Below are 16,745 nucleotides of genomic sequence, written 5' to 3'. Positions count from 1 at the left end.
GGTGACAGTTAACACGATACCCCGACTCCATGTAGAAAAATGGGAAAAAGGGGGCTGTTGATGATGATGATGATGACAGTGCAAGCCAGTCTTCCCTGTCTGAATGAAGAGGACTAGATGTGCTCCACAGACCTTCACAAAGCTTATTTGCATCTAGAAGTTGCCAAAGCATCCAAGAAATGCCTGCACTTCTGATAAGGAGCCAGTCATAACCAGTTCTGAGCCTTGCAGTTTTGTCTCACCCTAGCCATTTGGGTGTTCACAACGTGGTTGCAGCTCATACAGGAAATAGGACATGGTTGCAGCTCATATGAGCTTAAGGAGAACTCATAATATTCCCATATTTTGATGACTGGTTCTCAGTCTTTACCACTATAGAGTCAATGATAAAGGCAGGAGACTGCTTACTCCATTTCTGTCTGTCCCTGTGGATATCAGTGAACACTTTAAAATTGCAGCTGCAGCCACTGCAAAAATTTATTTTCATAGGCTGGCACCTGAACACCTCTGCCAAACTATTACACTTCCTTCCATAGCATAATTTCTTTCTTTCTTGCAAGCGTTAGGTGTCAGTTTATTTCACCACCCTTCATCACCACTATTCCTTGTTTTAAAGCTGCTACCATATAGCAGCATCAATCCACCTCATTACAAAACCTTACATAAGAACATATCAATGGACCCTCAGAGCTCAGTGCTTCCAAATGGAAGGATCAATGAGTCAGACCATCAGGCTGTCAGGAGTGGGCACTGTTCATCTACAGTGGTGCCTACATGTCCACAGTCTGGGCAGGGGGTTCTCTTTTCATCTTCCACATACCTCAGTCAAGGTCACCATGGCTGCTTCTTCTCTGGAATGGAGGGTATTGCTTAGAGCAGACAGTCCAAGAGACGTGGGCACAGCAGGATACCACTTTACACATCAATATACTGGAGGTGAGGGTGGTCCTCTTAGCACTGCAGTTATTTCAAGATCACCCTCCCCAGAGCGTGACAGCTATAAACATGGGCAATACTGCAGTAGTATGGTACATCAACAAACAGGGAAGAATCAGATCTTTACCCCTCTGTCGGGGGGGGGGGCATGAGAGTTCTGGAGTGGATGATGCTCTCACAATGCTTTCTTATCACAATACACATCCCTGGTCAGATTGACTATCTTGCGGACAAGCTCAGCAGATGCATTCTGATACTTCAAGAGTGGTCTCTCAACCCTTTTGTAGCACAGGTGTTACTCTGCTACTGAGAGAAAACTTGCAACTACATCTTCTCATCCCCATCCAACATGAAGTGCAGGAACGTCTTGTCTCTCAACCAGCCACATGGAAAGACACCAAGGGATGCTCTAGTCCATCAGTAGGAATTGAAACTTCCCTATATCTTTTTCACCTCTGACCCTCATGATGACATTTCTCTAAAAAGCCAAGATATGCAGTGCCACATTGATCCTCACAGTCCAATTTTAGCTTTGATAAGTGTGGTTTGACTTGCTCAAGAAGTTACCTCTATTTTTAGATCCTCTACCACATTTCTTGTTTTACTCATCCAGTGAGCCTCATCTGGACATCCACTCCCTCAGGTTAACTACATGGTTTCCTCAGTTCCACTGATGGGCAGGAACTCACTGTACTCTTCTATGGTAGTCCCATCTCAGAAACCTTCCATTAGAAAGATTTACAAAAGAAAATGGAATAAGTTTCCCTTTGGGCTACTCAACAAGGGTTGGACCCTTTCACTGCTGTGATACCCACAGTACTTTTGTTTCTTTCTAGCCTCTTTGATGAAGGCTGAAATTACTTTACTATTAAAGCTTATTTAGTAACCATTTTTTTATTTTCACCAAGGTATCAATACATCATTCCTGGTGACACGAAGTTTGAAAGGCCTTTTTAAGATGCACCTTTCTTCTCAGACCTCCTATAAAGGAACTTGTTTTTCTATGGAGTCCCTGTTTTGTTCTCCAAAAACTTACAAGTTCCACTTTCTAACCGGCCAGTACTGTTGACCTAAAATTTCTCATCTGGAACTCTTGTTGCCATTACTTCAGACAGATGAGTTTTCAAGTTATGGGCACTCTCCTAACAACCTCCTTACTTTGTATTTCATAGTTTCTCCACCTATGACTCCAACCTTTATGCCAAAATGTAACTTTGGTGCTTCAGACATTAATATTAACCAGTCAATTACTCTGCCAGTATCTTCCCCCAATACTCAAACACAGGAGAATATATTTAACATTGCCTGAGTGTGCAAATACATTTGAGATTTTACTTGCAAAGAATCAATGACTTGATAGCCAACTATTTGCACTCTATGAGCTGGGTCACAAAGTCGCAAAAGTAACACGGTCCAGGTAGTTGGCAGAGTGTATTTACTTTGGTTACACTTCTAGTGACTGAGAGTATTCCATGCAAACCTAAAGGTCACTCTTTCCAGGTCAAAAGGCACACTGTCTGCCTTTCTCAGTCATTCATCTGTAGATGATATATGTCCTGCTGTGACATGGGCTTCACTGCAGACGTTTGTTAAGACACTGTCAGGATCTAGCGCTTTCCTTGGGGCCACGATACTCCCTGCTATTCTGTCATGATAAAACAGAGATGCCAGCTGGGGACTCTATGCTTCATTTTGTAAGTGTACAGACCGGATAATTTAAGATACGAAAGTTATACAGTTAATACAATGTTAGATCATTATCTACATCCACATACTTCTACAATCCAGACTCCGCTTCTCTCCCTATTGTCACGTTTATTTTTTTTCCTAACAGGTCTAGTAGATCACTCCCAATGCCTTGCTAGAGTAAGTGTTTCAGAGGTCTATTGCTAAATTTAGCAAATTCGATCTGGAACTAGAGGAGTGCTGTATTGTGTGAATTAGGGAAGGAACTTAAGCTCTAGGACTGACATTGTTGGTTCAGTACATCCAGCAGTGACCAATCCTTCGGTCTGGAAGTGAATGGACACAAATAAAGATCAAATTATATGGTCAGCATGTAACTTCCGTATATATGACTCATCGCTAAAGGCATCCACATTAATCATTTTCATTTTAAATTCTGAGGATGGCTCAGCTATGCTCAAGCAGTCCTTCCCAAACAATTTAATACTGAAATTAGCTAGTGAAGAACCACTCTAAATGTTCAAGTGTTTTGCTGCATATCTTTTATCTGCTTACTGTGTTTCCAGAGAAGGTACACTGGCTATGTAATAACCATTTACATATAACATGAGAACGTGGCTAGCTGCACCAATGCTCAATTCATTTATAACATATTTCAGTGTCAGACTACATACATTTATTTCATATACTACTGTTCCAAGAAAAGTCCTCTACGTCATCTGATTTACTTTGTTTTATATTTCACCAAACATTCTTGTCAGTAACATTTAAATTGCTAACCTATAAATCACATCCATCCACAACCTCTTTCTCCCATTTTTGCAGCTGGGGTTGGGGTAGCACTTCCACAGTGACACTCATCTAGAACCAAGGTATACATACACATCCTACACAAGTCTGCCACACCATTAACTTCAGAAACTTGCATAACAGGTAAGTGCAACTCAAACCCCTTTTCTTAAATTTCACAAAGAAATTAAAATGACACCCCTGTCATTGTTGTCCCAACTCTATGGATGACAAAGGACTATAAGGGTCAGTTCTACCACCTAGTTTATCAAATAATACAGAAGCATTCAGTTTAGATTGATAAGAGAAAAGCGAGCGAGATACTCAAGCATGCAGACTGAAATCAAACCCATCAATTTGTTTGAGCAGTTGTAATAGAAACTCTGAATGAAGACATCATAAGTTAAATTACATAGGAAAAAAAGGTGAAAGTCAATACAACAGCAATAGATTTAAAAATGCATACATAAAAAGCAGTTAGTATAACTATTACATTTGTTCTTCTGTTGTTTGACTTCACAATGAGACAAGTATCTTTTAAATCATTTGGAAATAAATATGGTCATAATTTTCTGTTTGCTTTTATTCGAATTCTAACAGTGCATTATTTTGCACAATTTTTAAATTCAGTGTCATTTAATTTTGAAAACATCAAAACCCTAAACGGTTTTGCTAATATTTCAAATATTAAGATCCAATTCCATTACAATTATCTTCTAAACTGTGTCAGAACACTGCATTACTACAATAATTTGTAGTTTTATAATACTAGTACACAATAATGAGTAGTTTTATAATACAAGAAACTCGAATGCCACAGCAGTTAGTAGACCACCAATTATCACTGAAGTCACAAATTATTGTCACCAATGTGTTCAAAATGTTACAGCAGCAGTCCACAAGGGACCCACATTTATTACTAAAAACACACCAACACTAATAGCACATAACTACAGAAACCACACCTATACTGTTGTCTCAAAAAAAATCTAATTTTTCAGAAAATAAATTCTTTATTCTGATAAGAAGAAACAGTAATAAAATAAAACATGTTAAAGGGAAATTAATCCTGCTAGCCTGCTGTAATTGGGCACGACACAGGAAGATGTACAGAACTGCAAATCAAAGTGTTGCACTGGCATCTATGCATCACTTCCAGAACCTTCCATGTGTGAATATCTGAAATTTTATAATGCTGAAAAACAAATAATAAGAGCATACAGGTACTACATATGTACACTACACCAGTACACAGCCAGTCAATAAATTATTTCACTCCCCTGTTAGTGAAACTCAAAGGAGCACTATGTTGTGTTTGTCAGTCTATGTGCATGCAGGTATGTGTCACAGAGAGACACAGCGCTGTTAATTAAAGTTCAAACACCATCAAATATGTAAAGCTGTTGTTCATATCTTGATCTTTCTAGAGTATTTTTTTCTTTGCTTTAAAGTTCACGTTACCATTGAGGACCCCCCCACACACACACACACACACACACACTCAGCTGGTCTACTGACCTGTTTGTTCCTTTCTGGCAAGAGATGTACAGCTCACTTATTTTTTGAATCAAGAGTGAGCATACTGAAAGTAGTGCCATCATCCATTAAGAAGATAGGGGTTTTAGCTCTACATAATGCATGCTCACAGAATAATGAGCCTTTGCAATACACTGCTGTAACACCATGTTGTGTGATCAGTTGACCTTGCCTCTGGATACTGCTAGAAAGAGTGTGCCTCCAAGCACACATCCTACCTCCAAAGAATGGGGAGCAGGCTAAGCCTCAACATTACTCTCTCTCTCACACCATCTCCAACAGATACCCAAGCTGCTAATTGAATCTGGGTTGCCTGGATCATTGTCAGGAGTTTATTCCAATACTCCAACAGACCTGACTTTTACCACGGTATTAGTGACATACCTCTCAACTATCTAGATTTTTGCCTCATAATTATGGTCTGTTCCTCATAAAATGTGTGGCTTTTTGGTAATCACAGAGCAAAGACATTATTAAATAATGGCATACATCTGAGTTTCAGACTTCATGTCCTTTAAAAAATGCATATGATCACAAATCCCATTATTCTAGCAATGTTCTAAGTTTAATATCTGTTATACTCAAGAAAGACTTGATGAGGCAACCATGCTGTCAAGTTGAGATGCACCAGGATAATCCAAGGAAAAAACATTTTATTAAGATTAAGTGCTTTTGTCTCGAGCTCCTCAGAATCTGAGAAAAAAAAAGCACTAAGTGCTCTATTTCAAGCAATTCAAATGACCATATGACAGCTGAGCCTCTTTCTACAATGTAAATCCATATTTAAAAACTTTGTGTGTGTGTGTGTGTATGTATAAAACACTTGTATTTATTCTGTCACTCATGAGCATAAATAATAATAAAAATATGTCCGTAGAAAACTCCTTTAAATTATATTAAAACGAATTGCAGTGATAAAAACATTATGTAGTAAAAAATCTATGCGTGTAAAAAAATGTTTCTTTTCTTGCAAAAATAAGCTATTACTGAATGCAACCCAACCTATTGGCATTAATGATGCAATGCAATCTCTGTTATCAATGTTTTGGGAATGCAGGCAGTCAAATTGTAATAGATAAACAAGGTGCTTGGTATAGTATAATTTCAAAAGCTCAGTAGAGTTGGCCCTGGTTAGTCAGTTTGCAATAAAAAGTTTTTTATATGCCATTTATGTTTATAAAAAACTGAAAACAACACACACACATGTGTGTGTGTGTGTGTGTGTGTGTGTGTGTGTGTGTGTGTGTACAGGTTCACTTTATAATCTCGAAATTCTGACATACCGAATTTCAGAATATCGAGATCATAAAGCCGAAACACCACAACACTGAATGCCCATAATCGCGAAATTCAAAATCCCAACACTTACATACACACACTCACATACACACAACTGCCCCCACACACAAACAACACTAACCTATACTAGAAACAAGCAGGGGGGGCTTCCCCACCCTGCACCCCCCACCCCCTACTCATATATTCTAACTCCGAGACCGCACAATCACACACACAAAGGCAACTCACACCCACACATTTCACAGCCCCTTGCACACACATACATCACAACCAAAACACACACTAACATACATTACAGCACATAACCTACACACTCATACAAACCTACCTGCACTTACATCCATTCATACACCGCAACACCAGAAGCTCCGAACTTCGGGATTTCGAATTTCGCGCTTCTGGTATTTCGTGATTCCGAGCATTTGGTATTATAATCTCGGTAAACTGAAATTCGGTATTTCAGTTAATTCGGTATTTCAGTTTTTCGAGATTTTAAAGAGAACCCATGTGTATATATATATATATATATATATATATATATATATATATATATAGGTTCATAGGTTCATACTAGGCTATCTGCGCGTAGCTCGATGGGATTTGGATTTTCTGAGGTGCAGCATGTCCATTAATTCCGGGTTGGACATGGCTTTATACATCAGGCACAGATCGCCTCTGAGCAGGCAGTATGCCACTGAGTAGAGCTGGAGTTTCTTTAACCGGGCAGCATATGGCATCTGTTTGAGCCCTTTGATCCTCTTGGTGAGGTACTTTTGGGGTCTTTCCAGTTGCTGCAGGTGTCTGGTAAGGTACATCCCAAAAGGGGCATTGTACTCAATTATGGGCCTGATGAGGGATGAGTAAAGAGGCACGATGACCTCCCCTGATCTAGATGTGAATCCCTTCATGATTAGGTGGGCTATATAAAATGTTTTTCTAACCACTTTGGCCACGTGGTTGTCAAATGAGAGATTGCTATCAACTTGGGTCCCCAGGTCCCTAATTACTTCTTCTGTACTTAATGGATTACCACCTATGTGGTAATTTGTGGGCACTTTGTTTTTGCTAAAGGGGATGACTATACCACCTATGTGGTAATTTGTGGGCACTTTGTTTTTGCCAAAGGGGATGACTATACACTTTTTGGCGTTTAGCTTGAGGCCATGGCTCTGGCACCAGTTGTCTGTTTCTATGAGGCCATTTTGGAGGATGCTTGTGTCGGCTGGAGAGTCGATTATGGCGCCCAGTTTGCAGTCATCTGCGAACTTGGTCAGCCACAGTCCTTCCGTGTTGGCCTGTACCTCCGAGAAATATATACCGAACAAGAGAGGTCCCAGGACTGAGCCTTGTGGGACGCCACTTGTAACTGGTTTGGAGTCTGACAGGGCTCCAGCAATTCTAACCATGTGGGTTCTGTCCTTGAGCCAGTTTGCAACCCATCTAGTGACATAGGGGTTTATATTTAAGCTGGTGTGCTTATCTATAATGCCCGAGTGGGGTATTGTATCGAAGGCTTTTGCGAGGTCCAGGTAGGCTGTGTGGACCTCCTTCCCCTCGTCAATGGCCTTGGTGACTGTTTCAAAGAAATCAACCAGGTTTAAGAGGCAGGATCTGCCCTTAACAAAGCCGAACTGGGTAGGATCCAGTGTCTGTAGGTCCCCAATATCTTTATTTATGAGGTCCATGATGATCCTTTCCATAGCTTTGCAGACCAAGCTAGTCAGGCTTATGGGGCGATAGTTTCCAGTATCCATTGAGGCACCACCTTTGTGGAGATATATCTATATATATATCTATATCTATATAGATATATATATCTATATCTATATACATATATATATATATATATATATATATATAGATATATATATATATAGATATATATATATATATATATATAGATATATATATATATATCTATATATATACATATATCTATATCTATATATATATATATATATATATATATATATATATAGATATAGATATATATATATATAGAGAGAGAGAGATTCCCTCAGCTTCCATTTTATTTATTTAACATTTGTTAACTGGGAAAAGTCCGACTTGGAACGAAGCCAATTTTCAGAGGAGGCCCGGGGAGAAATGCTCCAGACACATGTCTTTGTAATGTGGGAGGAAACCAGAGTACCCGGAGGAAACCCACACGAACGCAGGGAGGACATGCAGACTCCACACAGAAGGCACCCCAGCCAATAATCTAACCGGCGAACCTCTTGCTGTGAGGCGACAACACTACCGCTGCACCACTGCACCACACTGTATGACTCTGAACAAGTCACTAAACTACACAGCTTCTGGGCTGAGTATGAAAAAGTCTATGGAGATCAGTGCTTTACCCTAGAAAACAAATACAACTGAAACAAAAATAAATAAAATAAACTATATATTTTTCTGTTTCCGTTAAAGTATTTTTTAAATACATGTTTCTCTTTAAGAAAAAAAAAAGGTCAGCTGTCATGTGATCGTTTTAGTATTTTTTTTTTTTTTTTTTTGTTACTGGCCTGTATTAGCTGAAGCATTTCTGAATTTACCTAGCCATATACTTTTCTGTGCAGCATTATCAGGGCCTTGGCTGTTGACTTGTATTAGTTGAAGAAGAGTTTTTGTTTTTTTCCTTGCTCATGTTTTCTATGTAGTGGTATTTGGCTTTGCATGCTGGCCTGTAACAGCTGGAGCAGTCTGACTGAATTGCCTTGTTTTTAAGTCTCAGAGAATTTAAAGCTCCTTCCTTGAACTAGAAGAACTAATCTGAAAGCTCTTCTTTTCACTACAACAGTACTGTGCTGTTGCTCTTTTGTTTATGTCAAACAGTTCTAGGAGGAACTCGTACACTGCCTCTGAATATAGCCTGGACTGCTTCAGTGTCAGAGAGAACCCATTTTATCACATTCTATTCTTATGCTTTTAAATGGGAATTTTCATCATGGGCTTTAATTTCTTATATAGTTTATTGGAATTTTAGACTGTTTTTAATTTGTTCTTTTTACTGACAGATGTTTATTTTTTAGTCTAGCAGACTAGAAATTTATTTGACCTTTATTCACATCTTTGTTCATTTATTACATTATTCGCTTATTTTCAGTTTTAGTATAGGATTTCACTTTTATCTGGTACAAACATTTTGTGTCATCAATGAACATGTTAAATTGTGAAATATATTACAGACAGTTGCAATATATTGTGTGGAATATACCAAGGACCCTTCAATTTGTGCAGACTTACAATATGTGCTTCTTATGAGGTTAGGCCTCTTATTTTTATTTATTTATTTAACATCTGTTTACTGGGATAATCCGACCGGATCAGGTCAATTTACAGTGGAGGCCTGAGGAGAAAAGCTCCACGATTAGTTAGTAAATAATCAAAAATACAAGACAATTTTGATGAAAGATTACAAGCAGACACATAAATAAAAACAGTAAGTGAAATTAGTAACAACCTGCTTAACAGGAAAACAAGTCAACTCGAGATCTACTCTTACATTTCTAATACTATAGCATAATTACAGTAAGTAAATTAGGAAGAAAGGTGCAGGAGATAGAGAGAGGAGTGAATTTTATGCAATACATGGACATAGCCAGGGATTCGTAAGATGCACTTTGAGTGAGTTTTTGACTTGTGTGATAGTGGAGGCAGAAGTCAGAGAAGGAAGGAGATTATTCCAGGTTCTAGACATGGTGTGAGACAAAAGTGCTTTCCCTGCAGTGTTGTTAGCCCTAGAGATACAGAGGAGCAATTTGTCAGAGCAGTGGAGAGAATGATTAGCTATGCAGTGAGTGAGCAGTTGATTTAGTGATGGGGTTTTATCAGGATGTTTCAGGATATTGTATGCAATGACAAGCTGGTGGTAACTGCGTAGTTCGGGAAGTTCTAGCCACTGAAGGTTCTTTAGAGCTTGGCAGTGGTGGGTTCTGAAAGTGGAGTTGTTAGCAAACTTGGCAATTTTATTATAACATCACTCAAGTTTGTCAAGATCAAGTTTTCCTATCTAGGTAAGAATTGGAGCTGCATACATTAGTGCGGACAATAGGTGAGTTTGGGCTAGGCATCTTTGAATGTTACAGGGCTGGACAATGTTGCCACCCTTGTTAGGAGCTCCTACAAGGCGGGAGTGCAGCTCATACTACTCTTCAATCTTATCTGTCACGACATGAAACACCATTCAGATAAACGTATTTCTCTTTCACTTGAAGTATCCATGAACTCTTGTATACAACTTGAGGATGACAGGTGGAGCCTGCTTACCTATGGCATAGGTTTAGGTGCATTTTTAATGCTACGTCCAGCCATCATAGGATGGTTATCTTATACGACTTACTCTGTCATTCAAACATGGCTTCTACCATGGAGGTACTGCTGGACAATAATTCCTGCAGCCTCAGTGCCCCAAAGTACACCTGTACTATAGTACATACCACTAGCTCAGGCCAAGGGTGAGAGGTACATTTATTTACCAGTGAACCACCGAGTTGCAGAAATGTACAGAAGGGGGGATGGTACCAACTTGTCTAAGCATACAACATGTGCAGAAGCAAATTGTGGGTGCTTCCTTGTCTACCTCCCAACTGGCCAGTCTAGGAGACTTCAACATCAGGTCATTGAGGAATCAATGACTTTTTAAGAGAGATGTGTACTATTAAAGGGATTTCGGACTGCTCAGGTTGTCACATCTGTTATGTAGGTCTAGACACACTCTGAACTTGGTTTTTCCAACTTAATGTTACAATTAGTGATTTAGAGGCACATCCATTCACTTGGTCAGACCATTCCGTTATTTGATTCATAACTGGCCAAAACCAGATGATACCAATGACCTGGGTCTTAAGCAATGTAAAAGACACAGACTGACCATCCTGGACCTTTTGCTTGAAAAGCTTCAGGACAGGAGTACCACTGATGCAGATGAGTTGGTTGGTGTTTGTAATCAGGTCCTCACCACTTCACTGGACATGCACGACCCATTCCAGGTATGATCAGCATACTTGGTTCTGTATAATCTATGTCTTGATTCACATCTCTGTGAGCTAAAAAGGACTGGCCAAAGGACCGAGTACAGGTGTGTCACTCTGGTCTGCACAAGGGCAGGCTTGCCCTGGACAAACATTTTTGTTTTTGTAAACCAAGAAGGGATTTCCTAAAAGACGTCTATGCATTTGTCCTGGAAGATCTCTGCTGCAGCAAATCAACCAGGAGCAATTACTTCACTAGTGGGCAGGCTGTACAGTCCAGCCCATCTAACCATTCAGAAGGTTATTTACTTAATCTTTGCAGCATTTTTGGCTCCTCACAACTGACCATCAGCTGCTACCGGGACTTCTCATTTACTGGGTCTACTGAACTCAATTAGCTCCACTGGACTAAATCCAACCCAAGCTCTGGGTTGATATGGAGACTGAGACATCATGGAATCAGAGTTATATTACTGCCAAGAAGCGGTTTCCACCTAAGAATACCCCCCACGCTCACCTTGCTCATCCCAGAGAAACTGGTGAAAAACCAAAACGATACCAAACTTCCACTAAAAACAAAAAAGTAGAAGAAACGGCCACAGCAGAAGTAACAGAGCACGGACTTTATTGTAAGCGCTTTCGGTCGAAGTAATACCTCAACCTTCTTCAGACATACACAATTAAAACAACCACAGAAACATCCTTAAATATGCAATGCATGATTAGAAAAAAATGTATACTAATTAATCAATTAATTGTTGTGAACTCTTAAAGTTACAAAAAATCCCAGAGAAAGGTATCCAATGGGCTGCCTTACCACCTTGTTCACACTTCTACATGCGACTGTGCCACAACTCTAAGGACAACAACCCTGGCCTCCACTGGGGAGCAACCACATGAGTACATCTGAGTGCTCTGATTCACCATAAGATGGGTGTGACTACCCACTCTCTCTCTCTCCCTGTTCTGTCAAGCTCCTGAGTCACTATTCAAACATAGGCTGCCTGGGACATAGGGCTTTATCTCTCTATGCCACCAGTGCAAGCTCTAAGACGGTTTCATTAAGAGAAGAAAGAGACTTGGGTTTCTGGGCATTTTGCTAACAAACTTGTCCTGATCATATCTGGTTTCCCAACTTGCACATCTGGATCAAGTCCTCGATGGCTGTCAATATTTTAAAGCTGTTAAAGTTTGAGGTGGTGCGAGATCTCCATACATGACTACGATGAGTTTATCTCTCGTTTCCAATATCTGCACTACAACCAGTGAACTAGATCCCTGTCTCACCAAGCTGGTTCTCACTTGTCTGGAGGAGTTAGACTCAGTCCTGTACTAGATAATCCTTGCCTTACTTAAGGATGGAATGTTACCATCTAAAGTGAAGAAGACCTTCATTATTACTGTCCTGTCTAAACAGTGGGGTATACTCTTATGATCTAGACAATTACCACCCAATCTCAGCTTCTGTCATTCAGAAGGTATTATGTGCAACTGGACTCTTCTGAGAACCTGCAACATCAAAAATAAACTCCACTCTGGTTTACAGATGTAACATAACAGGGAAACAGCTGTTACCATGATCTTTAATGACCTCCTTATGGCAAAGGACCAGTATCATTATTCAGCTCTGGTCCTGTTTATCTTTCATTGACATATGACATGGTGAACCATGCCATCTTACTGGTCTGTATAGAATGCTACTGTTGCATTAATGGTACAGTCTTGGATTGGTTCACTTCCACTTCCTCAGATGAACACAGACAGTGATTTTAGGGGTTAATTTTCATTGGCATATGACATGGTGAACCATGCCATCTTACTGGACTTGCTGGAACATTACTGTTGCATCACTGGTACAGTCTTAGATTGGTCCACTCATACCTCTGCAAATGAACTCACAGAGCATTTTCAAGAGTTCATTTTCACTGGCATATGACATGGTGGACCATGCCATCTTAATCGACTGGCTGGAACATTACTGTTGCATCATTGGTACAGTCTTGGACTGGTTCACCCCCCCCCCCCTCCAGCTGAGCACACAGAGTGGTTTCAAGGGTTAATTCCCATTGGCATATAACATGGTGGACCATGCCATTTTTCTGGACTAGCTGGAACACTGCTGTTAAAAAATGAATCATATTAATACATTAAAACTTTTTAAAAGTAAAACCAGCATATTTTAACCATCCTATGACTTCCCTAGTTTAAGTTGTCAGTAAGCCATTAGTTAAGTGCCATCTCTGGATTACTTATATGCAAAATATAAAGGCTAAAAACTACCCATGGGAGTGTAAGGCTAGGTTCTTAAGATCCTCATAGATTAATAGCCTAGACAGAATCTATGAACCCATGAATGAAACCCAAAGCTACAAGCTCATTTAACAGCTCATAGCCTTAATCCTTTGTATTAAAGTGCCAGATCAGTGATAAACTGTCTTTCGGGGAACATTTCCCATTCAACACTTTTTACAGTGGTCCAAAGATAATGGAGATTTTTAACAGTCATATAATTCAAGCGCGCACACACTCACTTCAGCACTTTCTTCACAGTAAGCATCGCAATGTATTGACACGCAATACAGCGATACCTGCCATCTAAAATGTTTTAGCATAATCTGAACACATCTTCGTATTTAACAATGTAATACGTTCACCAAGTCAGAGGGGACCTTTTTAGTCAAAAACTGAAATGGTGTTTATAGGACACCTGCGTGCACGTGTGTGTGTGTGTGTGTGTGTGTGTGTGTGTGTGTGTGTGGGGGGGGGGGGGCATGACCGGGACCTGAACGGAAAGAATTAGCACCACAGCAGAAAGATGGCTGAAATTTGACCTTGTATATTTACTCTGAATGTGTTATCTACATATATTGACTGTTTTATGACCAGTAAAAATGTTAAGGCAGTAATGTACCCACTCACACACTAGGGTTACCACCTGTCTAACTTTGTGAGGGACAGTCCCTCTTTGGGCAGTGTGTCCTGACCGAAAATATTAAAAATGGCAAATGTCCTGCGATTGTAGGACATAATTATGTCCCATATTTTATGTAATAGTTGCATAAAATAGTTACTTCTGTATCTAAAATACCTAAATATTACAATAAACAGAATAAGCAACTAAACTGCTACAAGAACAAGCTTTTATTTTGGCAAAAAAGATAAGTTCTATCCTTTGTACTGACCGTGGGAATGTGTCGGCCTGTAAAATCTCATGTGTGTCCCAAAAATGTCCCACTTTGGCCATTTGCAAAGGTGGCAACCCTATCACACACCCAAGATATACATCACATCAGATTACTATTAATCTCTTCGCCTACATGTAAGAAACGTGTAGGGAGAACTTGAACTAATGAAGCGACAATTTAATGAATTACCTAGGACTTACTTCAGGACCACAACAAAAAGTCACCTACATTACGATAATAAAAATTAATATACGGATTAATTCATCTTTTTAACTGACAACGCCGGATTGAAACTGAACAAAACATGCAGACTGCACTCCAAAACAACGATGCAAGAGGTATCACATAGGAGATTATACAAAGTACATAGCGGACCTAAGTTCCGCTGTGGCGACCCCTCACCGGGAAAAGCCGAAAGAAGAAGATTTCGCCTAAAACAGAAGCAGGACCACGTCTCTTTCCAAGTGATAAACTTAACGGAACAGCTGTTATGGAAGTCCTCGAAGTCCCCTCAATTCATGGGTTGGATAAATCTTAAATTATAAAAGTCTGTGAAATATTGATGCACCGCAGTTAGCAAAGGTCTTTCAAACAGCGAAACTCATGTTACCTTGTATTTCCAAACTGATAAAAATAATGTGCAAGGTGGTCTACACATAAACCCACGGAAACATATGAAACAAAACGTTGTTATGCGAAATCAAGCAACGCACGAAAACAGCGAGTCTTAACGACAAAATGAAATCCTTACAGTTCTTCACTCACACACGAGCCCCTTACAAATATAAAACGTCTTTAATTCAATCTTCATGACCATAAAAACAGTGAACAAACGTGTCCCTTCACCACAGTTATTTTACACTAACTCGACTATTTAAAGTTTCAGAGCCAGACATTTTTCATCGTCTCTGATTTGCTGCAACTTCAGATAAACATACTACACGACAACTAAATAAGTTGAAGCTACTCACCGCTTAATATTATTAAAACCACCAATTTCATGATTGCTCCAGTTTTCTCCTACGGTCCCAACAATTTTCTAAGTCGGGGTTACTACGAGTTTGATAACGTTGCAGTGGGCAGAGCACTTAGTGGAATGGGCGGAGCAAAGAGACCTGGAACTGGGTGGGAGGTGGGTATTGGCACACCATAATAGGCATGCTTTCTCTAATAGGATGGAGCGTCTCAGTAGGGGAAAGCAGGCATGATCGCAGAAGTCCCTGTTTAGACTTTAACTAGAGACACTTCTATTAAGCTGTGAGCAATGCTTGTGGACGGTATTCGTGATGTTAGGTCGCAGCAAACGGGAATTATTAGATTGGAAGCGTTTTCAACACTTGGGTGAAAATACACAACTTATTCTTTAAACCTATGAACCTACTCCATCTATTCTACTATAGGTTGTAAGTAAACAATGAAATAACTACAATAGTTTATTTCAACAGGTTACCGCCATACGTCGTATGTAACTGTCAACCTCTTAACCTGCAGAATAAAGTGCAACTCCAGAAATAATTAATGACGCTGTTTTAAAATATGAGTTATATTATTAAGCGCAACTGACATAATAAGATAATGTGAGTAAAACGTGTACTTTCTGAAGAAAACGAAGCATATAACTCTAATTACTGCAATTATTGATAAAGCGTAATTTGCTGCCTTTTCTTCCCAAATCTCCGGTTTTAGAAGGGATTAAGAGTGAGTCAGGAACAGAGCAAAATTTGGAGCCAATATTAGGGACATCCCTGAAAATCAGGAACAATTAAGTGGCATGTCTGTCTGACACATAACCGCTTAGAGTTTTAAAGCGAGTGATAATGATATACTTTTCTGTTATGCTTTGTTATACTTTTGTTACTTATGTTCTGTTATACTTTTCTGTTATGACTGCTTCTCAGGATGAAAAGAAACACTACCCATTTTCTCCTATTTCCTTTTTTTCTCTCTCACTGTGTAGCTTACAAATTAGTTATTATCCTTTTCAATGTATAGACAACGGTTATATTCTTGTAATTGACGTGATATGTTCTATAATACTTACTCAAAACAAATATTTTAGATATTCCGTTTTTTTTTTGTATCTTTTCTTTATTTTTATGAATTCTCCAATCTGAGCTTCATATTGGCCCATATAAATGAGTGCTATAACCCAGCCCCAAAAATAAATACAAATAAAAAAATAAGCATAAAACAAGAGGACATGTGAACAAGTTACAAATAGGCACTCCTGTTTTTCAGAGTATTTATGCTAAATGTAATAAGTGCAGGTGACCACATTGTTAAAAAAGACAAAATAAAAGGTAAATGTTGATAAGCTAAGCCTGCAACATTCCATCTTTTA

The 16,745-nt window shown here is 39.3% G+C and overlaps 1 protein-coding gene across 1 annotated transcript in view; it reads right to left on the bottom strand.

Moving 5' to 3' along the window:
• LAMB2 (laminin subunit beta 2) overlaps window positions 1–15,489 on the bottom strand; it is a 3,750,789-nt gene extending 3,735,300 nt beyond the window's left edge. The window contains exon 1 of the mRNA XM_044078730.1: window positions 15,376–15,489. Coding sequence (XP_043934665.1) covers window positions 15,376–15,406 — 31 coding nt within the window. The 5' untranslated portion in view covers window positions 15,407–15,489. The remainder of the gene's footprint in view (window positions 1–15,375) is intronic.
• Between the last annotated feature and the right edge of the window lie 1,256 nt (window positions 15,490–16,745).

The sequence above is a fragment of the Protopterus annectens genome, chromosome 7.part1, assembly GCF_019279795.1.
Source record: "Protopterus annectens isolate FY-2018-M chromosome 7.part1, PAN1.0, whole genome shotgun sequence".
Classification (NCBI taxonomy): domain Eukaryota; kingdom Metazoa; phylum Chordata; order Ceratodontiformes; family Protopteridae; genus Protopterus; species Protopterus annectens.
The sequence above is the reverse complement of the archived record's forward strand: the minus strand, read 5'-3'. Positions and strand labels throughout refer to the sequence as shown.